The following is a 22,955-nucleotide window of genomic DNA, read 5'->3' on the forward strand; positions in this document are numbered from 1 at the left end:
AAGGATTAGGTACCTACCTACAGTGATGTTGTCCCAGGGTTTGGGCATCCGCTACAAGACCATGGGGCCTCAGTGGCACCTCAGTACCTCCACTCTGATCAGGCCCTACAACAAGGGCACTGCGTTCATCCACCTCTGGCCTGGTTAGGTCGCCTCCCTACCACTGAGGGTACAGTTGGGCTGTACTGTTAGGGGCCTGGCCCCCAATGGTGGAACAAACTCCCTCACGACGGGAACAGGCTGGGTCCGGAGACACCTGAAACCCCAGGAATACCTAGGATAAACAGTGATGTTGTCCACTGGATGTCATAAGGTGAAAGCACCAATTTGTAAGTCGCTCTGGATAAGAGCGTCTGCTAAATGACTTAAATGTAAATGTAAATGTCTGTATAGGGGCCTCAGTGGGAACAGGCTGGGTAAGGGTTAGGTACCTACCTACAGTGATGTTGTCCTAAGGTTTGGGCTGTATAGGGGCCTCAGTGGGAACAGGCTGGGTAAGGGTTAGGTACCTACCTACAGTGATGTTGTCCCAGGGGTTAGGCTGTATAGGTGCCTCAGTGGGAACAGGCTGGGTAAGGGTTAGGTACCTACCTACAGTGATGTTGTCCCAGGGGTTGGGCTGTATAGGGGCCTCAGTGGGAACAGGCTGGGTAAGGGTTAGGTACCTACCTACAGTGATGTTGTCCTAAGGTTTGGGCTGTATAGGGGCCTCAGTGGGAACAGGCTGGGTAAGGGTTAGGTACCTACCTACAGTGATGTTGTCCCAGGGTTGGGCTGTATAGGGGCCTCAGTGGGAACAGGCTGGGTAAGGGTTAGGTACCTACCTACAGTGATGTTGTCCTAAGGTTTGGGCTGTATAGGGGCCTCAGTGGGAACAGGCTGGGTAAGGGTTAGGTACCTACCTACAGTGATGTTGTCCTAAGGTTTGGGCTGTATAGGGGCCTCAGTGGGAACAGGCTGGGTAAGGGTTAGGTACCTACCTATAGTGATGTTGTCCCAGGGGTTGGGCTGTATAGGGGCCTCAGTGGGAACAGGCTGGGTAAGGGTTAGGTACCTACCCACAGTGATGTTGTCCTAAGGTTTGGGCTGTATAGGTGCCTCAGTGGGAACAGGCTGGGTAAGGGTTAGGTACCTACCTACAGTGATGTTGTAAGGTTTGGGCTGTATAGGGGCCTCAGTGGGAACAGGCTGGGTAAGGGTTAGGTACCTACCTACAGTGATGTTGTCCTAAGGTTTGGGCTGTATAGGGGCCTCAGTGGGAACAGGCTGGGTAAGGGTTAGGTACCTACCTACAGTGATGTTGTCCCAGGGTTGGGCTGTATAGGGGCCTCAGTGGGAACAGGCTGGGTAAGGGTTAGGTACCTACCTACAGTGATGTTGTCCCAGGGGTTGGGCTGTATAGGGGCCTCAGTGGGAACAGGCTGGGTAAGGGTTAGGTACCTACCTACAGTGATGTTGTCCCAGGGGTTGGGCTGTATAGGGGCCTCAGTGGGAACAGGCTGGGTAAGGGTTAGGTACCTACCTACAGTGATGTTGTCCCAGGGGTTGGGCTGTATAGGGGCCTCAGTGGGAACAGGCTGGGTAAGGGTTAGGTACCTACCTACAGTGATGTTGTCCCAGGGGTTGGGCTGTATAGGGGCCTCAGTGGGAACAGGCTGGGTAAGGGTTAGGTACCTACCTACAGTGATGTTGTCCCAGGGGTTGGGCTGTATAGGGGCCTCAGTGGGAACAGGCTGGGTAAGGGTTAGGTACCTACCTACAGTGATGTTGTCCCAGGGGTTGGGCTGTATAGGGGCCTCAGTGGGAACAGGCTGGGTAAGGGTTAGGTACCTACCTACAGTGATGTTGTCCCAGGGGTTGGGCTGTATAGGGGCCTCAGTGGGAACAGGCTGGGTAAGGGTTAGGTACCTACCTACAGTGATGTTGTCCTAAGGTTTGGGCTGTATAGGGGCCTCAGTGGGAACAGGCTGGGTAAGGGTTAGGTACCTACCTACAGTGATGTTGTCCTAAGGTTTGGGCTGTATAGGGCCTCAGTGGGAACAGGCTGGGTAAGGGTTAGGTACCTACCTACAGTGATGTTGTCCTAAGGTTTGGGCTGTATAGGGGCCTCAGTGGGAACAGGCTGGGTAAGGGTTAGGTACCTACCTACAGTGATGTTGTCCCAGGGTTAGGCTGTATAGGGGCCTCAGTGGGAACAGGCTGGGTAAGGGTTAGGTACCTACCTACAGTGATGTTGTCCTAAGGTTTGGGCTGTATAGGGGCCTCAGTGGGAACAGGCTGGGTAAGGGTTAGGTACCTACCTACAGTGATGTTGTCCCAGGGTTTGGGCTGTATAGGGGCCTCAGTGGGAACAGGCTGGGTAAGGGTTAGGTACCTACCTACAGTGATGTTGTCCTAAGGTTTGGGCTGTATAGGGGCCTCAGTGGGAACAGGCTGGGTAAGGGTTAGGTACCTACCTACAGTGATGTTGTCCTAAGGTTTGGGCTGTATAGGGGCCTCAGTGGGAACAGGCTGGGTAAGGGTTAGGTACCTACCTACAGTGATGTTGTCCCAGGGGTTAGGCTGTATAGGGGCCTCAGTGGGAACAGGCTGGGTAAGGGTTAGGTACCTACCTACAGTGATGTTGTCCCTAAGGTTTGGGCTGTATAGGGGCCTCAGTGGGAACAGGCTGGGTAAGGGTTAGGTACCTACCTACAGTGATGTTGTCCCTAAGGTTTGGGCTGTATAGGGGCCTCAGTGGGAACAGGCTGGGTATCCAGGGCCTCCCTACCACTTAGTCCCCTCAGCCCAGTCAAAACTGTTGATGTCTGGCCCCCAATGGTGGAACAAACTCCCTCAGGCCAGGACAGCGGAGTCAATCACCACCTTCCGGGGCCTCAGGAATACCTAGGATAGGATAAAGTAATCCTTCTCTCCCCCCCTTAAAGACCTAGATGCACTATTGTAAAGTGGCTGTTCCACTGGATGTTGTCCCAGGGGTTGGGCTGTATAGGGGCCTCAGTGGGAACAGGCTGGGTAAGGGTTAGGTACCTACCTACAGTGATGTTGTCCTAAGGTTTGGGCTGTATAGGGGCCTCAGTGGGAACAGGCTGGGTAAGGGTTAGGTACCTACCTACAGTGATGTTGTCCCAGGGGTTGGGCTGTATAGGGGCCTCAGTGGGAACAGGCTGGGTAAGGGTTAGGTACCTACCTACAGTGATGTTGTCCTAAGGTTTGGGCTGTATAGGGGCCTCAGTGGGAACAGGCTGGGTAAGGGTTAGGTACCTACCTACAGTGATGTTGTCCTAAGGTTTGGGCTGTATAGGGGCCTCAGTGGGAACAGGCTGGGTAAGGGTTAGGTACCTACCTACAGTGATGTTGTCCCAGGGGTTGGGCTGTATAGGGGCCTCAGTGGGAACAGGCTGGGTAAGGGTTAGGTACCTACCTACAGTGATGTTGTCCCAGGGGTTAGGCTGTATAGGGGCCTCAGTGGGAACAGGCTGGGTAAGGGTTAGGTACCTACCTACAGTGATGTTGTCCCAGGGGTTGGGCTGTATAGGGGCCTCAGTGGGAACAGGCTGGGTAAGGGTTAGGTACCTACCTACAGTGATGTTGTCCCAGGGGTTGGGCTGTATAGGGGCCTCAGTGGGAACAGGCTGGGTAAGGGTTAGGTACCTACCTACAGTGATGTTGTCCCAGGGGTTGGGCTGTATAGGGGCCTCAGTGGGAACAGGCTGGGTAAGGGTTAGGTACCTACCTACAGTGATGTTGTCCTAAGGTTTGGGCTGTATAGGGGCCTCAGTGGGAACAGGCTGGGTAAGGGTTAGGTACCTACCTACAGTGATGTTGTCCCAGGGGTTGGGCTGTATAGGGGCCTCAGTGGGAACAGGCTGGGTAAGGGTTAGGTACCTACCTACAGTGATGTTGTCCCAGGGGTTGGGCTGTATAGGGGCCTCAGTGGGAACAGGCTGGGTAAGGGTTAGGTACCTACCTACAGTGATGTTGTCCTAAGGTTTGGGCTGTATAGGGGCCTCAGTGGGAACAGGCTGGGTAAGGGTTAGGTACCTACCTACAGTGATGTTGTCCCAGGGGTTGGGCTGTATAGGGGCCTCAGTGGGAACAGGCTGGGTAAGGGTTAGGTACCTACCTACAGTGATGTTGTCCCAGGGGTTGGGCTGTATAGGGGCCTCAGTGGGAACAGGCTGGGTAAGGGTTAGGTACCTACCTACAGTGATGTTGTCCTAAGGTTTGGGCTGTATAGGGGCCTCAGTGGGAACAGGCTGGGTAAGGGTTAGGTACCTACCTACAGTGATGTTGTCCCAGGGGTTGGGCTGTATAGGGGCCTCAGTGGGAACAGGCTGGGTAAGGGTTAGGTACCTACCTACAGTGATGTTGTCCTAAGGTTTGGGCTGTATAGGGGCCTCAGTGGGAACAGGCTGGGTAAGGGTTAGGTACCTACCTACAGTGATGTTGTCCTAAGGTTTGGGCTGTATAGGGGCCTCAGTGGGAACAGGCTGGGTAAGGGTTAGGTACCTACCTACAGTGATGTTGTCCCAGGGGTTGGGCTGTATAGGGGCCTCAGTGGGAACAGGCTGGGTAAGGGTTAGGTACCTACCTACAGTGATGTTGTCCTAAGGTTTGGGCTGTATAGGGGCCTCAGTGGGAACAGGCTGGGTAAGGGTTAGGTACCTACCTACAGTGATGTTGTCCCAGGGGTTGGGCTGTATAGGGGCCTCAGTGGGAACAGGCTGGGTAAGGGTTAGGTACCTACCTACAGTGATGTTGTCCCAGGGGTTGGGCTGTATAGGGGCCTCAGTGGGAACAGGCTGGGTAAGGGTTAGGTACCTACCTACAGTGATGTTGTCCCAGGGGTTGGGCTGTATAGGGGCCTCAGTGGGAACAGGCTGGGTAAGGGTTAGGTACCTACCTACAGTGATGTTGTCCCAGGGGTTGGGCTGTATAGGGGCCTCAGTGGGAACAGGCTGGGTAAGGGTTAGGTACCTACCTACAGTGATGTTGTCCCAGGGGTTGGGCTGTATAGGGGCCTCAGTGGGAACAGGCTGGGTAAGGGTTAGGTACCTACCTACAGTGATGTTGTCCCAGGGGTTGGGCTGTATAGGGGCCTCAGTGGGAACAGGCTGGGTAAGGGTTAGGTACCTACCTATAGTGATGTTGTCCCAGGGGTTAGGCTGTATAGGGGCCTCAGTGGGAACAGGCTGGGTAAGGGTTAGGTACCTACCTACAGTGATGTTGTCCCAGGGGTTGGGCTGTATAGGGGGCTCAGTGGGAACAGGCTGGGTAAGGGTTAGGTACCTACCTACAGTGATGTTGTCCTAAGGTTTGGGCTGTATAGGGGCCTCAGTGGGAACAGGCTGGGTAAGGGTTAGGTACCTACCTACAGTGATGTTGTCCTAAGGTTTGGGCTGTATAGGGGCCTCAGTGGGAACAGGCTGGGTAAGGGTTAGGTACCTACCTACAGTGATGTTGTCCTAAGGTTTGGGCTGTATAGGGGCCTCAGTGGGAACAGGCTGGGTAAGGGTTAGGTACCTACCTACAGTGATGTTGTCCTAAGGTTTGGGCTGTATAGGGGCCTCAGTGGGAACAGGCTGGGTAAGGGTTAGGTACCTACCTACAGTGATGTTGTCCCAGGGTTGGGCTGTATAGGGGCCTCAGTGGGAACAGGCTGGGTAAGGGTTAGGTACCTACCTACAGTGATGTTGTCCTAAGGTTTGGGCTGTATAGGGGCCTCAGTGGGAACAGGCTGGGTAAGGGTTAGGTACCTACCTACAGTGATGTTGTCCAGGTTTGGGCTGTATAGGGGCCTCAGTGGGAACAGGCTGGGTAAGGGTTAGGTACCTACCTACAGTGATGTTGTCCCAGGGGTTGGGCTGTATAGGGGCCTCAGTGGGAACAGGCTGGGTAAGGGTTAGGTACCTACCTACAGTGATGTTGTCCCAGGTTTGGGCTGTATAGGGGCCTCAGTGGGAACAGGCTGGGTAGGGTTAGGTACCTACCTACAGTGATGTTGTCCCAGGTTTGGGCTGTATAGGGGCCTCAGTGGGAACAGGCTGGGTAAGGGTTAGGTACCTACCTACAGTGATGTTGTCCCAGGGGTTGGGCTGTATAGGGGCCTCAGTGGGAACAGGCTGGGTAAGGGTTAGGTACCTACCTACAGTGATGTTGTCCCAGGGGTTGGGCTGTATAGGGGCCTCAGTGGGAACAGGCTGGGTAAGGGTTAGGTACCTACCTACAGTGATGTTGTCCTAAGGTTTGGGCTGTATAGGGGCCTCAGTGGGAACAGGCTGGGTAAGGGTTAGGTACCTACCTACAGTGATGTTGTCCCAGGGGTTGGGCTGTATAGGGGCCTCAGTGGGAACAGGCTGGGTAAGGGTTAGGTACCTACCTACAGTGATGTTGTCCTAAGGTTTGGGCTGTATAGGGGCCTCAGTGGGAACAGGCTGGGTAAGGGTTAGGTACCTACCTACAGTGATGTTGTCCTAAGGTTTGGGCTGTATAGGGGCCTCAGTGGGAACAGGCTGGGTAAGGGTTAGGTACCTACCTATAGTGATGTTGTCCCAGGGGTTGGGCTGTATAGGGGCCTCAGTGGGAACAGGCTGGGTAAGGGTTAGGTACCTACCTACAGTGATGTTGTCCTAAGGTTTGGGCTGTATAGGGGCCTCAGTGGGAACAGGCTGGGTAAGGGTTAGGTACCTACCTACAGTGATGTTGTCCCAGGTTTGGGCTGTATAGGGGCCTCAGTGGGAACAGGCTGGGTAAGGGTTAGGTACCTACCTACAGTGATGTTGTCCTAAGGTTTGGGCTGTATAGGGGCCTCAGTGGGAACAGGCTGGGTAAGGGTTAGGTACCTACCTACAGTGATGTTGTCCCAGGTTTGGGCTGTATAGGGGCCTCAGTGGGAACAGGCTGGGTAAGGGTTAGGTACCTACCTACAGTGATGTTGTCCCAGGGGTTGGGCTGTATAGGGGCCTCAGTGGGAACAGGCTGGGTAAGGGTTAGGTACCTACCTACAGTGATGTTGTCCCAGGGGTTGGGCTGTATAGGGGCCTCAGTGGGAACAGGCTGGGTAAGGGTTAGGTACCTACCTACAGTGATGTTGTCCCAGGGTTTGGGCTGTATAGGGGCCTCAGTGGGAACAGGCTGGGTAAGGGTTAGGTACCTACCTACAGTGATGTTGTCCCAAGGTTTGGGCTGTATGGGGCCTCAGTGGGAACAGGCTAGGGTTAGGGCCTCAGTGGGAACAGGCTGGGAACAGGCTGGGTAAGGGTTAGGTACCTACCTACAGTGATGTTGTCCTAAGGTTTGGGCTGTATAGGGGCCTCAGTGGGAACAGGCTGGGTAAGGGTTAGGTACCTACCTACAGTGATGTTGTCCCAGGGGGTTGGGCTGTATAGGTGCCTCAGTGGGAACAGGCTGGGTAAGGGTTAGGTACCTACCTACAGTGATGTTGTCCCAGGGTTTGGGCTGTATAGGGGCCTCAGTGGGAACAGGCTGGGTAAGGGTTAGGTACCTACCTACAGTGATGTTGTCCTAAGGTTTGGGCTGTATAGGGGCCTCAGTGGGAACAGGCTGGGTAAGGGTTAGGTACCTACCTACAGTGATGTTGTCCCAGGGGTTGGGCTGTATAGGGGCCTCAGTGGGAACAGGCTGGGTAAGGGTTAGGTACCTACCTACAGTGATGTTGTCCTAAGGTTTGGGCTGTATAGGGGCCTCAGTGGGAACAGGCTGGGTAAGGGTTAGGTACCTACCTACAGTGATGTTGTCCTAAGGTTTGGGCTGTATAGGGGCCTCAGTGGGAACAGGCTGGGTAAGGGTTAGGTACCTACCTATAGTGATGTTGTCCCAGGGTTGGGCTGTATAGGGGCCTCAGTGGGAACAGGCTGGGTAAGGGTTAGGTACCTACCCACAGTGATGTTGTCCTAAGGTTTGGGCTGTATAGGGCCTCAGTGGGAACAGGCTGGGTAAGGGTTAGGTACCTATCTACAGTGATGTTGTCCTAAGGTTTGGGCTGTATAGGGGCCTCAGTGGGAACAGGCTGGGTAAGGGTTAGGTACCTACCTACAGTGATGTTGTCCTAAGGTTTGGGCTGTATAGGGGCCTCAGTGGGAACAGGCTGGGTAAGGGTTAGGTACCTACCTACAGTGATGTTGTCCCAGGGGTTGGGCTGTATAGGGGCCTCAGTGGGAACAGGCTGGGTAAGGGTTAGGTACCTACCTACAGTGATGTTGTCCCAGGGGTTAGGCTGTATAGGGGCCTCAGTGGGAACAGGCTGGGTAAGGGTTAGGTACCTACCTACAGTGATGTTGTCCCAGGGGTTGGGCTGTATAGGGGCCTCAGTGGGAACAGGCTGGGTAAGGGTTGGGTACCTACCTACAGTGATGTTGTCCCAGGGGTTGGGCTGTATAGGGGCCTCAGTGGGAACAGGCTGGGTAAGGGTTAGGTACCTACCTACAGTGATGTTGTCCCAGGGGTTGGGCTGTATAGGGGCCTCAGTGGGAACAGGCTGGGTAAGGGTTAGGTACCTACCTACAGTGATGTTGTCCCAGGGGTTGGGCTGTATAGGGGCCTCAGTGGGAACAGGCTGGGTAAGGGTTAGGTACCTACCTACAGTGATGTTGTCCCAGGGGTTGGGCTGTATAGGGGCCTCAGTGGGAACAGGCTGGGTAAGGGTTAGGTACCTACCTACAGTGATGTTGTCCCAGGGGTTAGGCTGTATAGGGGCCTCAGTGGGAACAGGCTGGGTAAGGGTTAGGTACCTACCTACAGTGATGTTGTCCCAGGGTTTGGGCTGTATAGGGGCCTCAGTGGGAACAGGCTGGGTAAGGGTTAGGTACCTACCTACAGTGATGTTGTCCTAAGGTTTGGGCTGTATAGGGGCCTCAGTGGGAACAGGCTGGGTAAGGGTTAGGTACCTACCTACAGTGATGTTGTCCTAAGGTTTGGGCTGTATAGGGGCCTCAGTGGGAACAGGCTGGGTAAGGGTTAGGTACCTACCTACAGTGATGTTGTCCCAAGGTTTGGGCTGTATAGGGGCCTCAGTGGGAACAGGCTGGGTAAGGGTTAGGTACCTACCTACAGTGATGTTGTCCCAGGTTTGGGCTGTATAGGGGCCTCAGTGGGAACAGGCTGGGTAAGGGTTAGGTACCTACCTACAGTGATGTTGTCCCAGGGGTTGGGCTGTATAGGGGCCTCAGTGGGAACAGGCTGGGTAAGGGTTAGGTACCTACCTACAGTGATGTTGTCCCAGGGGTTGGGCTGTATAGGGGCCTCAGTGGGAACAGGCTGGGTAAGGGTTAGGTACCTACCTACAGTGATGTTGTCCCAGGGGTTGGGCTGTATAGGGGCCTCAGTGGGAACAGGCTGGGTAAGGGTTAGGTACCTACCTACAGTGATGTTGTCCCAGGGGTTGGGCTGTATAGGGGCCTCAGTGGGAACAGGCTGGGTAAGGGTTAGGTACCTACCTACAGTGATGTTGTCCCAGGGGTTAGGCTGTATAGGGGCCTCAGTGGGAACAGGCTGGGTAAGGGTTAGGTACCTACCTACAGTGATGTTGTCCCAGGGGTTAGGCTGTATAGGGGGCTCAGTGGGAACAGGCTGGGTAAGGGTTAGGTACCTACCTACAGTGATGTTGTCCTAAGGTTTGGGCTGTATAGGGGCCTCAGTGGGAACAGGCTGGGTAAGGGTTAGGTACCTACCTACAGTGATGTTGTCCTAAGGTTTGGGCTGTATAGGGGCCTCAGTGGGAACAGGCTGGGTAAGGGTTAGGTACCTACCTATAGTGATGTTGTCCTAAGGTTTGGGCTGTATAGGGGCCTCAGTGGGAACAGGCTGGGTAAGGGTTAGGTACCTACTTACAGTGATGTTGTCCTAAGGTTTGGGCTGTATAGGGGCCTCAGTGGGAACAGGCTGGGTAAGGGTTAGGTACCTACCTATAGTGATGTTGTCCCAGGGGTTAGGCTGTATAGGGGCCTCAGTGGGAACAGGCTGGGTAAGGGTTAGGACCTACAGTGATGTTGTCCTAAGGTTTGGGCTGTATAGGGCCTCAGTGGGAACAGGCTGGGTAAGGGTTAGGTACCTACCTACAGTGATGTTGTCCTAAGGTTTGGGCTGTATAGGGGCCTCAGTGGGAACAGGCTGGGTAAGGGTTAGGTAACTACCTATAGTGATGTTGTCCTAAGGTTTGGGCTGTATAGGGGCCTCAGTGGGAACAGGCTGGGTAAGGGTTAGGTCCCTACCTACAGTGATGTTGTCCTAAGGTTTGGGCTGTATAGGGGCCTCAGTGGGAACAGGCTGGGTAAGGGTTAGGTACCTACTTACAGTGATGTTGTCCCAGGGGTTGGGCTGTATAGGGGCCTCAGTGGGAACAGGCTGGGTAAGGGTTAGGTACCTACCTACAGTGATGTTGTCCTAAGGTTTGGGCTGTATAGGGGCCTCAGTGGGAACAGGCTGGGTAAGGGTTAGGTAACTACCTATAGTGATGTTGTCCTAAGGTTTGGGCTGTATAGGGGCCTCAGTGGGAACAGGCTGGGTAAGGGTTAGGTACCTACCTACAGTGATGTTGTCCTAAGGTTTGGGCTGTATAGGGGCCTCAGTGGGAACAGGCTGGGTAAGGGTTAGGTACCTACCTACAGTGATGTTGTCCCAGGGGTTGGGCTGTATAGGGGCCTCAGTGGGAACAGGCTGGGTAAGGGTTAGGTACCTACCTACAGTGATGTTGTCCCAGGGGTTGGGCTGTATAGGGGCCTCAGTGGGAACAGGCTGGGTAAGGGTTAGGTACCTACCTACAGTGATGTTGTCCTAAGGTTTGGGCTGTATAGGGGCCTCAGTGGGAACAGGCTGGGTAAGGGTTAGGTACCTACCTACAGTGATGTTGTCCCAGGGGTTGGGCTGTATAGGGGCCTCAGTGGGAACAGGCTGGGTAAGGGTTAGGTACCTACCTACAGTGATGTTGTCCTAAGGTTTGGGCTGTATAGGGGCCTCAGTGGGAACAGGCTGGGTAAGGGTTAGGTACCTACCTACAGTGATGTTGTCCTAAGGTTTGGGCTGTATAGGGGCCTCAGTGGGAACAGGCTGGGTAAGGGTTAGGTACCTACCTATAGTGATGTTGTCCCAGGGGTTGGGCTGTATAGGGGCCTCAGTGGGAACAGGCTGGGTAAGGGTTAGGTTCCTACCCACAGTGATGTTGTCCTAAGGTTTGGGCTGTATAGGTGCCTCAGTGGGAACAGGCTGGGTAAGGGTTAGGTACCTATCTACAGTGATGTTGTCCTAAGGTTTGGGCTGTATAGGGGCCTCAGTGGGAACAGGCTGGGTAAGGGTTAGGTACCTACTTACAGTGATGTTGTCCTAAGGTTTGGGCTGTATAGGGGGCTCAGTGGGAACAGGCTGGGTAAGGGTTAGGTACCTACCTACAGTGATGTTGTCCCAGGAGTGGGTCTGTATAGGGGCCTCAGTGGGAACAGGCTGGATAAGGGTTAGGTACCTACCTATAGTGATGTTGTCCCAGGGGTTAGGCTGTATAGGGGCCTCAGTGGGAACAGGCTGGGTAAGGGTTAGGTACCTACCTACAGTGATGTTGTCCCAGGGGTTAGGCTGTATAGGGGGCTCAGTGGGAACAGGCTGGGTAAGGGTTAGGTACCTACCTACAGTGATGTTGTCCCAGGGGTTGGGCTGTATAGGGGCCTCAGTGGGAACAGGCTGGGTAAGGGTTAGGTACCTACCTACAGTGATGTTGTCCCAGGGGTTGGGCTGTATAGGGGCCTCAGTGGGAACAGGCTGGGTAAGGGTTAGGTACCTACCTACAGTGATGTTGTCCCAGGGGTTGGGCTGTATAGGGGCCTCAGTGGGAACAGGCTGGGTAAGGGTTAGGTACCTACCTACAGTGATGTTGTCCCAGGGGTTGGGCTGTATAGGGGGCTCAGTGGGAACAGGCTGGGTAAGGGTTAGGTACCTACCTACAGTGATGTTGTCCTAATGTTTGGGCTGTATAGGGGCCTCAGTGGGAACAGGCTGGGTAAGGGTTAGGTACCTACCTACAGTGATGTTGTCCTAAGGTTTGGGCTGTATAGGGGCCTCAGTGGGAACAGGCTGGGTAAGGGTTAGGTACCTACCTACAGTGATGTTGTCCTAAGGTTTGGGCTGTATAGGGGCCTCAGTGGGAACAGGCTGGGTAAGGGTTAGGTACCTACCTACAGTGATGTTGTCCTAAGGTTTGGGCTGTATAGGGGCCTCAGTGGGAACAGGCTGGGTAAGGGTTAGGTACCTACCTATAGTGATGTTGTCCCAGGGGTTAGGCTGTATAGGGGCCTCAGTGGGAACAGGCTGGGTAAGGGTTAGGTACCTACCTACAGTGATGTTGTCCTAAGGTTTGGGCTGTATAGGGGCGTCAGTGGGAACAGGCTGGGTAAGGGTTAGGTAACTACCTATAGTGATGTTGTCCTAAGGTTTGGGCTGTATAGGGGCCTCAGTGGGAACAGGCTGGGTAAGGGTTAGGTCCCTACCTACAGTGATGTTGTCCTAAGGTTTGGGCTGTATAGGGGCCTCAGTGGGAACAGGCTGGGTAAGGGTTAGGTACCTACTTACAGTGATGTTGTCCCAGGGGTTGGGCTGTATAGGGGCCTCAGTGGGAACAGGCTGGGTAAGGGTTAGGTACCTACCTACAGTGATGTTGTCCTAAGGTTTGGGCTGTATAGGGGCCTCAGTGGGAACAGGCTGGGTAAGGGTTAGGTAACTACCTATAGTGATGTTGTCCTAAGGTTTGGGCTGTATAGGGGCCTCAGTGGGAACAGGCTGGGTAAGGGTTAGGTACCTACCTACAGTGATGTTGTCCTAAGGTTTGGGCTGTATAGGGGCCTCAGTGGGAACAGGCTGGGTAAGGGTTAGGTACCTACCTACAGTGATGTTGTCCCAGGGGTTAGGCTGTATAGGTGCCTCAGTGGGAACAGGCTGGGTAAGGGTTAGGTACCTACCTACAGTGATGTTGTCCCAGGGGTTGGGCTGTATAGGGGCCTCAGTGGGAACAGGCTGGGTAAGGGTTAGGTACCTACCTACAGTGATGTTGTCCTAAGGTTTGGGCTGTATAGGGGCCTCAGTGGGAACAGGCTGGGTAAGGGTTAGGTACCTACCTACAGTGATGTTGTCCCAGGGGTTGGGCTGTATAGGGGCCTCAGTGGGAACAGGCTGGGTAAGGGTTAGGTACCTACCTACAGTGATGTTGTCCTAAGGTTTGGGCTGTATAGGGGCCTCAGTGGGAACAGGCTGGGTAAGGGTTAGGTACCTACCTACAGTGATGTTGTCCTAAGGTTTGGGCTGTATAGGAGCCTCAGTGGGAACAGGCTGGGTAAGGGTTAGGTACCTACCTATAGTGATGTTGTCCCAGGGGTTGGGCTGTATAGGGGCCTCAGTGGGAACAGGCTGGGTAAGGGTTAGGTACCTACCCACAGTGATGTTGTCCTAAGGTTTGGGCTGTATAGGTGCCTCAGTGGGAACAGGCTGGGTAAGGGTTAGGTACCTATCTACAGTGATGTTGTCCTAAGGTTTGGGCTGTATAGGGGCCTCAGTGGGAACAGGCTGGGTAAGGGTTAGGTACCTACTTACAGTGATGTTGTCCTAAGGTTTGGGCTGTATAGGGGGCTCAGTGGGAACAGGCTGGGTAAGGGTTAGGTACCTACCTACAGTGATGTTGTCCCAGGAGTGGGTCTGTATAGGGGCCTCAGTGGGAACAGGCTGGATAAGGGTTAGGTACCTACCTATAGTGATGTTGTCCCAGGGGTTAGGCTGTATAGGGGCCTCAGTGGGAACAGGCTGGGTAAGGGTTAGGTACCTACCTACAGTGATGTTGTCCCAGGGGTTAGGCTGTATAGGGGGCTCAGTGGGAACAGGCTGGGTAAGGGTTAGGTACCTACCTACAGTGATGTTGTCCCAGGGGTTGGGCTGTATAGGGGCCTCAGTGGGAACAGGCTGGGTAAGGGTTAGGTACCTACCTACAGTGATGTTGTCCCAGGGGTTGGGCTGTATAGGGGCCTCAGTGGGAACAGGCTGGGTAAGGGTTAGGTACCTACCTACAATGATGTTGTCCCAGGGGTTAGGCTGTATAGGGGGCTCAGTGGGAACAGGCTGGGTGGTGTCTGTAGTCCAGTAGGCTCTGAAACCTTTAGCCTCCACAAAGAAGTCAGTATGGAAACGCATCACCAACTTGTTGCCCTTAGTTGTGATGGTGGCTGGGAGTTGGTCACCACACCATGGACCTGGTAAGCAAAAACAACAACACCAGATGCTTCTACTACTACTGCTACTTCTACTACTACTAATGGTACTACTACTAATAGTACTACTACTACTGCTACTTCTACTACTACGAATGTTACTACTACTACTGCTACTTTATTACTGCTACAACTACTACTACTACTGCTACTACTAAGGCTGCTGCTAACTGCTACTTCTACTACTACTAGTAGTGTTACTACCACTGCTACTTCTACTACTACTAAAGCTACTACTACTACTACTAATGGGCTGCTACTGCTATTACTAGGCTGCTACTACTGCTACTACTACTAATGCTGCTACCACTACTACTACTGCTACTACTAACTGGTTTGGGCTGTAGTGCTGCTAGGGGCCTCCTACTGGGAACAGGCTTACTACTACTGCTACTACTACTGCTGCTACTACAATGCTGCTACTACTACTACTGGTACTACTGGGCTGCTACTAGTGCTGTTACTAGTGCTACTAGTGCTGCTTCTACTAGTGCTACTAGTGCTGCTACTACTACTACTGCTACTACTACTACTACTACTGCTGCTACTAGTGCTGCTACTAGTGATTTCATTTTCCCATACGGAAAATATATTAACCCCTACAAAAATACATTCATTATAATCCACATAATTATTCTCATTTCCTGTTGCTGCAGGATTATTTTCCTGCTATAGGAAATCTGGCTCACATTAAGATTCTACATCTGTGCTTCTACTACTACTGCTACTAGTGCTGCTATTAAAATCAAATCAAATCAAATCCAATTTTATTTGTCACATACACATGGTTAGCAGATGTTAATGTGAGTGTAGAAATGCTTGTGCTTCTAGTTCCGACAATGCAGTGATAACCAACAAGTAATCTAACTAACAATTCCAAAACTACTGTCTTATACACAGTGTAAGGGGATAAAGAATATGTACATAAGGATATATGAATGAGTGATGGTACAGAGCAGCATACAGTAGATGGTATCGAGTACAGTATATACATATGAGATGAGTATGTAGACAAAGTAACAAAGTGGCATAGTTAAAGTGGCTAGTGATACATGTATTACATAAGGATGCAGTCGCTGATGTAGAGTACAGTATATACGTATGCATATGAGATGAATAATGTAGGGTAAGTAACATTATATAAGGTAGCATTGTTTAAAGTGGCTAGTGATATATTTACATCATTTCCCATCAATTCCCATTATTAAAGTGGCTGGAGTTGGGTCAGTGTCAATGACAGTGTGTTGGCAGCAGCCACTCAATGTTAGTGGTGGCTGTTTAACAGTCTGATGGCCTTGAGATAGAAGCTGTTTTTCAGTCTCTCGGTCCCAGCTTTGATGCACCTGTACTGACCTCGCCTTCTGGATGATAGCGGGGTGAACAGGCAGTGGTTCGGGTGGTTGATGTCCTTGATGATCTTTATGGCCTTCCTGTAACATCGGGTGGTGTAGGTGTCCTGGAGGGCAGGTAGTTTGCCCCGGTGATGCGTTGTGCAGACCTCACTAGGTCTCTGGAGAGCCTTACGGTTGAGGCGGAGCAGTTGCCGTACCAGGCGGTGATACAGCCCGCCAGGATGCTCTCGATTGTGCATCTGTAGAAGTTTGTGAGTGCTTTTGGTGACAAGCCGAATTTCTTCAGCCTCCTGAGGTTGAAGAGGCGCTGCTGCGCCTTCTTCACGACGCTGTCAGTGTGAGTGGACCAATTCAGTTTGTCTGTGATGTGTATGCCGAGGAACTTAAAACTTGCTACCCTCTCCACTACTGTTCCATCGATGTGGATAGGGGTGTTCCCTCTGCTGTTTCCTGAAGTCCACAATCATCTCCTTAGTTTTGTTGACGTTGAGTGTGAGGTTATTTTCCTGGCACCACACTCCGAGGGCCCTCACCTCCTCCCTGTAGGCCGTCTCGTCGTTGTTGGTAATCAAGCCTACCACTGTTGTGTCGTCCGAAAACTTGATGATTGAGTTGGAGCGTGCGTGGCCACGCAGTCGTGGGTGAACAGGGAGTACAGGAGAGGGCTCAGAACGCACCCTTGTGGGGCCCCGTATTGAGGATCAGCGGGGAGGAGATGTTGTTGCCTACCCTCACCACCTGGGGGCGGCCCGTCAGGAAGTCCAGTACCCAGTTGCACAGGGGCGGGGTCGAGACCCAGGGTCTCGAGCTTGATGACGAGCTTGGAGGGTACTATGGTGTTGAATGCCGAGCTGTAGTCGATGAACAGCATTCTCACATAGGTATTCCTCTTGTCCAGGTGGGTTAGGGCAGTGTGCAGTGTGGTTGAGATTGCATCGTCTGTGGACCTATTTGGGCGGTAAGCAAATTGGAGTGGGTCTAGGGTGTCAGGTAGGGTGGAGGTGATATGGTCCTTGACTAGTCTCTCAAAGCACTTCATGATGACGGAAGTGAGTGCTACGGGGCGGTAGTCGTTTAGCTCAGTTACCTTAGCTTTCTTGGGAACAGGAACAATGGTGGCCCTCTTGAAGCATGTGGGAACAGCAGACTGGTATAGGGATTGATTGAATATGACCGTAAACACACCGGCCAGCTGGTCTGCGCATGCGGCTGGGGATGCCGTCTGGGCCTGCAGCCTTGCGAGGGTTAACACGTTTAAATGTCTTACTCACCTCGGCTGCAGTGAAGGAGAGACCGCATGTTTTCGTTGCAGGCCGTGTCAGTGGCACTGTATTGTCCTCAAAGCGGTACCACTACTACCACTACTATTAGTGCTACTAGTGCTACTACTACTACTACTGCTTCTACTACTACTGCTACTAGTGCTGCTACTACTACTACTACCACTACTACTACTACTAGTGCTACTACTACTACTACTCTGTAACTTATCATTTTATTTATAAATAACCTTTCATAAAATTGGGTAACAATGTGCTGATGGTACACTAGCTGCAGCACTATTCAATCAAATGTTTAAAATCACCATATTTGTACTCACTGTGTTTTGTACTCTCAGCTCCGTCATTATAGATGTCGTACGCCACCATGTTATCCAAGCATTTGGAAGTGAAAATGTCCTTGGCTTCCACGTCGAAGTGGGTGAACGTCAGAGTTATGGTCTTCCCTTTGGGCACCTCCACACTCCACATGCACTCGCTGGCCGCCTTGTAGTTCATAGGCCAGTTCTGAGACTTAATAACCCCTTTTAACTCATGGCAGGCCCCTCCGCATCCCTGGATCGCTGTGGAATGAAGGTGGGGGTTAGTGTGTGTACATACTGTATGCATGTGTGTGTGTGTGCGTTTGCCCATTCATGGGTCAGTGTGTGTGTGTGTGTAAGTGCATGCATGCGTCCTTGTGTGGGTATGTGTCTGAATGATGATAGTGGGCAGACGGGATATAAACAGATTAGAGTAGATGAGCTGCAGCCTCCTCAACATTAGCCAGAGAGCAGAGTAGAATTTACTCAGCAGTAAGCACAGTGTGTCACAGTGATAAACAGCCAGTGCAAGTCTATGCAATACACCCTAATGTAGCTGGTCGATCAGCCCTGGTATCTGGCTCTCCCTGTTTATTTAAAGATGGAGTGTATGTGTGTTTACTCAGATGGAGCGGGTCCGTGGAGTTTGGAACAGAAATAAACGTTTAATACATCCACTTTACATACATATTGATATCTCTTTAAATGTGGGTGTTGACGCCCAAAACCTTGGGTGTTGACATCCATAAACTGAAATGTCTGAACTACTCAAAAAAAACTAGTATAACGCCAGAAAACGGCAAGGTAAAACAGCAGTTGAAAACATTAAAGCTACCACATCAGAATGAATGACTTAACAAAAAACAACTCCTCCTTCAGACCTCCTCACCCCTTTCCCAAATGAAATGTCAAGCCCTCTGATAGATCAATTATAATCATGATCAAAGAATTTCCCCTCGTTTGACCAGTGTACCCTGACCTGTGCTTTCTCAGTACTTACCACTCATACGTCTCGTTCTATGACGTTGCTCCTGTCATAAATACGCCTTGGGAACCTAAAGTTCACTTTATGGCCGGTCATTATTAGTAGTGGAGCTGCCTCAGCGATATAAGGTGCCTCAGGTGTGTGTGTGCGTGTGTGTGTGCCTGTGTTTGTGTGTATAGATTCACATGTGTGCACATTTGCACGTGCATGCGCATGTGTGTGCACGTTCGTGTGCATGCGTTTGTGTGAATGTGTGTGTGTGTGTGTGTGTAAGCGGAGAAAGCTGGGATTATTACCGGCAATGTCCTCAGGATACACGGCCTCCCACTTGGCGGAGAAGCCTCGGTCAGAGAGACGTGAGTCGGACAGGAAGCTCAGGGACATCTTGTTATTGGCACTGACCACCACAGGGGGAAGGACGTAGCCACAGTGTGTGCCTGGGATGGAGAAGGAACGGAAATGAGGAGTATTGGATTGGAGGAGAGGGAGAGGGAGAGGGAGAGAGACCTATTACTAATATAGAAACATAAGAGTAGTAACCAGAATTTCAAATACACAAATGTTAATTTCCATGCATACCAATGTTGGTCTAGCAAAGATATGGAATCATTAGACATTCAATAGACATTACAGAGAACAGACAGATTTCTGATGAGGCACGGTCTTCTCATCGATAAAGAACATGTTAGTCATAATGTAAATATAACCTTGAAAAATAAGACACATCAATCAAATTGTTTCACGTCACCTAAAGGTCACACATCTCAGAAAACATACTCCTCCCCTTTCAACATTTACTACTCCCTACGCTACCTCAGTAACTATAGATTTTTTAAATGAAGGAGATCAGAGTTTTGAAATGACACAGCACCAACTGAAGCGTGTACAATGGAGGAGTCTGTATTTCTATTGCCCTTTGTCTGTGTGGCAGCCTGGTGTTTTGCTCCTGTACTTGTTAGGTTTAATGTGTGCAGTCAGGGGCCAACCATGCCCTCCTGCTGAGCCCTGCTCCCCCTGGCAGGGGGTCGCGCCTGTTCTGACAGTCAGAGCTCCGACAGAGATCTCTGGTGAGGAAGGAACTGACTATTACACACACACACACACACGTACGCACGCACGTACGCACATGCACAAAAGCGCACGCACACACGCACATGCACACACACAGAAGGAGAGCAAAATATCTGTCATCCTAAATGTTTTGACATCAGCTTGAATACCACACTGAATAGGGTGTATGGAGAAGTGACCGTTGCACACACACACACACACACACACTCGCGCACGCACGCACGCACGCACTCACACACGCACATGCACACACACGGAAGGAGAACAAAATATCTGTCATCCTAAATGTTTTGACATCAGCTTGAATACCACACTGAATAGGGTGTAGCGAGAAGTTGACCCACGTGAATCGTGGGTCAGTTAAAACATTTCCTCACTAATGCTTAAGGTTAGGATTGGGGGAGGGAAAGCTGATCCTAGATCTGTACCTAGGGGAAACTTCACCCCAGAGCACTAAATAGTGTTCTTTGGATGGTGTTATGACTTCAGCGTCTTCTTTAACGCAGAAACAAAGCTGTTTCCTTTCTTTCTGCCCCCATTTTCTCTCAACTTAACACACACGCACACACACACACACACACACACACACACACACACACACACACACACACACACACACACACACACACACACACACACACACACACACACACACACACACACACCGCAGGTGCAATTGTCTCCACTCTACCTCTGCTACAGAGTGTTGTGTTAGAGATAAAACTATCAGACTCCAGCTTTCTGATGTGAATAACAAGGAGGTCACATTTACAGTTCCCTAGCCTCGCTCCTTCTCTGGGGAGAGATTCTAATCAACAGCTTTACTGCCCTGAGGACAGGAGACAGGCACTGGCACACTCAGCATACTAGCCTAGCTTGGTGCTTGGCGCTCTGTCCAGGATTCAAAGTCCCCCCCCTTTTCATTTCAAGCAACGGGGCACATTCTGCTCAGCATATGCTTATCTGCTGTCTCTTGCTACTTGATTTGTTTGTTGTGTGTATGTGTGTGTGTGTGTGTGTCCCTCATTTGACAAACAGCTTGTTTGGGAAATACGAGGGGGAGTGGGTCCATAGGTTATCGCCTGGCCCCCACTGCCGCCATTTGGGGGTTTGGCATAGTTTGGATGGGCAGGCACATCTTACTAACAAGAAACTAGGGGCTGGTAGCCATTTTGGCGTTTGGCTAGAGATACTGTAGGTGGGTATTGTGGGTGGCTTGTCTTATCAATGGACTAATGGCTGTCAGAGAATACACTGGGTGCCATTTTGGGGCTTTCATAGAGACCGACGAGCAATTTGGACGGTCCATCTGAGTTTACCAAACAACAACAACAAACAACTAGAAGTGTCTGTCCTCTATGACACCATTTGGAGCCATTTTGGATCTCCATAATAACACATTAACAGGGGACCCAGGTTGGGTGGACAGGCTGTAACTTACCAAGCGCCTGGAGGCTGTCAGAAACTACAAGCTTGTCTTCGCCACACTGGCCCGCCTCTCCCGTGACGGACATGTCTGTGACGTGCAGTTTGACCAGGAAGCCTTCCGGAGCTGTGATGTTCCAGGAGCAGTGAAGATTCCCGGGATACGCATCTGGGAATCCCATAGAATGGATCTCCCCTTTGCGGCCAAACAGCGTTCCGACACCACCGCAGCCTGAGTCTGTAGCAGAGAACATGAAGCTTGGGTTAGTGATGAATGGACAAAGCTTAGGGCTATGGGAGATTCCTCGAGCACGCACACACACAAAAACGACACACCCACCCTATTGTTTTGGCTGCATTCATTTTTATTTAAAGGACAACTCCACCCAAAAATATATTTTGGGTGTTTGTTTAATTAGTCCATTGTTGACATAGTCCCAAAATGTTTTGCTTGTCAGCAATCAAGTTTTCAAGATATGTAACTTTCAAAATACAGAAATCATCCCCGTATGATGCATTTCCATCATATGATGCTGCGTTTTGCTTCATATGATGGGATGGTTTCTGTACTTTGAAAGTTACATATCTTGAAAACTTGATAGCTGACAAGCAAAACGTTTTGGCACTATGTCAACAATAGACTAATGAAACAAATACCAAAAGATAGTTTGGGGGTGGAATTGTCCTTTAAGCTGCCTGTCAGCCTCTTATCATTGTGTCTATGTTAGGAGAAAGGCAGCGATAACCATTATGCCAGCATATCACACTGGTGATTATTTACCAACAAACACTGCTCATCAATCAGCTGGTTTAAACTGATCTTCACAACATAGCCAACAATTTACATCTGTTCAACTGCGTCCCAAATGGCACCCTATTCACTATATACAGTAGTGCACTACTTTTGATAGGGCTCTGGTCAAAAGTAGTGAACTATATAGGGAATAGGTTGTCATTTGGGATGCACAGTTAGAGTATGGAAGTTGCTAGAGGCAAAATTATGCCTGCTATGTATGCCTGCTGTGTGTAATGTGGACATAGTTTAGCAATTTATCTCGCTGAGGAAATCAATCCTTTCATATCATTTAAATGAATGAAAAACTAGAAAAAGAGGTGAGTTTTGACAAAAATGTTCTGGTGAGGAAGGTTTAACAACATCGATAGTGTTGCTGCTGCAAGCCACTGAATTCCAATCAATTATACCACGGAGAGAGCTCCCATATTTCAACTGGAGTCAAGAGGAGGAGGAAGGAGGGCTACCTGCAGAAAGTCAATACGGCTGTAACTGTGGCATACCAAGTACTCGGTCTATATGAAAATCACAATTAGAAATACAGGCTAATTCCTATAACCTCTGAACGCGGCAATCTGACTGCTCCACTCATAGATATAGAACTGATATATTGTCTATGGGTACACTCATAGATATAGAACTGATATATTATCTATGGGTACACTCATAGATATAGAACTGATATATTATCTATGGGTACACTCAGAGATATAGAACTGATATATATCTATGGGTACACTCAGAGATATAGAACTGATATATTATCTATGGGTACACTCAGAGATATAGAACTGATATATATCTATGGATACACTCATAGATATAGAACTGATATATTATCTATGGGTCCACTCATAGATATAGAACTGATATATTGTCTATGGGTCCACTCATAGATATAGAACTGATATATTGTCTATGGGTACACTCATAGATATAGAACTGATATATTATCTATGGGTACACTCATAGATATAGAACTGATATATTATCTAGATATATTGTCTATGGGTACACTCATAGATATAGAACTGATATATTATCTATGGGTACACTCATAGATATAGACCTGATATATTGTCTATGGGTACACTCATAGATATAGAACTGATATATTATCTAGATATATTGTCTATGGGTACACTCATAGATATAGAACTGATATATTATCTATGGGTACACTCATAGATATAGACCTGATATATAGTCTATGGGTACACTCATAGATATAGACCTGATATATTGTCTATGGGTACACTCATAGATATAGAACTGATGTATTGTCTATGGGTACACTCAGAGATATAGAACTGATATATTATCTATGGGTACACTCATAGATATAGAACTGATATATTATCTATGGGTACACTCAGAGATATAGAACTGATATAGAACTGATATATATCTATGGGTACACTCAGAGATATAGAGATATATATAGAACTGATATATTATCTAGATATATTGTCTATGAGTACACTCATAG

At 50.2% G+C, this 22,955-nt stretch overlaps 1 protein-coding gene across 1 annotated transcript in view; it reads right to left on the reverse strand.

Annotated features, from left to right (window-relative positions):
* zgc:154142 (uncharacterized protein LOC555481 homolog) overlaps positions 1 to 22,955 on the reverse strand; it is a 58,378-nt gene that overhangs the window by 27,436 nt on the left and 7,987 nt on the right. The window contains 4 exon segments of the mRNA XM_065003322.1: positions 14,055 to 14,240; positions 17,211 to 17,453; positions 18,474 to 18,614; positions 20,690 to 20,931. Coding sequence (XP_064859394.1) covers positions 14,055 to 14,240; positions 17,211 to 17,453; positions 18,474 to 18,614; positions 20,690 to 20,931 — 812 coding nt within the window.

The sequence above is a fragment of the Oncorhynchus nerka genome, linkage group LG18 (genome assembly GCF_034236695.1).
Source record: "Oncorhynchus nerka isolate Pitt River linkage group LG18, Oner_Uvic_2.0, whole genome shotgun sequence".
In the NCBI taxonomy this organism is placed as follows: Eukaryota; Metazoa; Chordata; class Actinopteri; order Salmoniformes; family Salmonidae; genus Oncorhynchus; species Oncorhynchus nerka.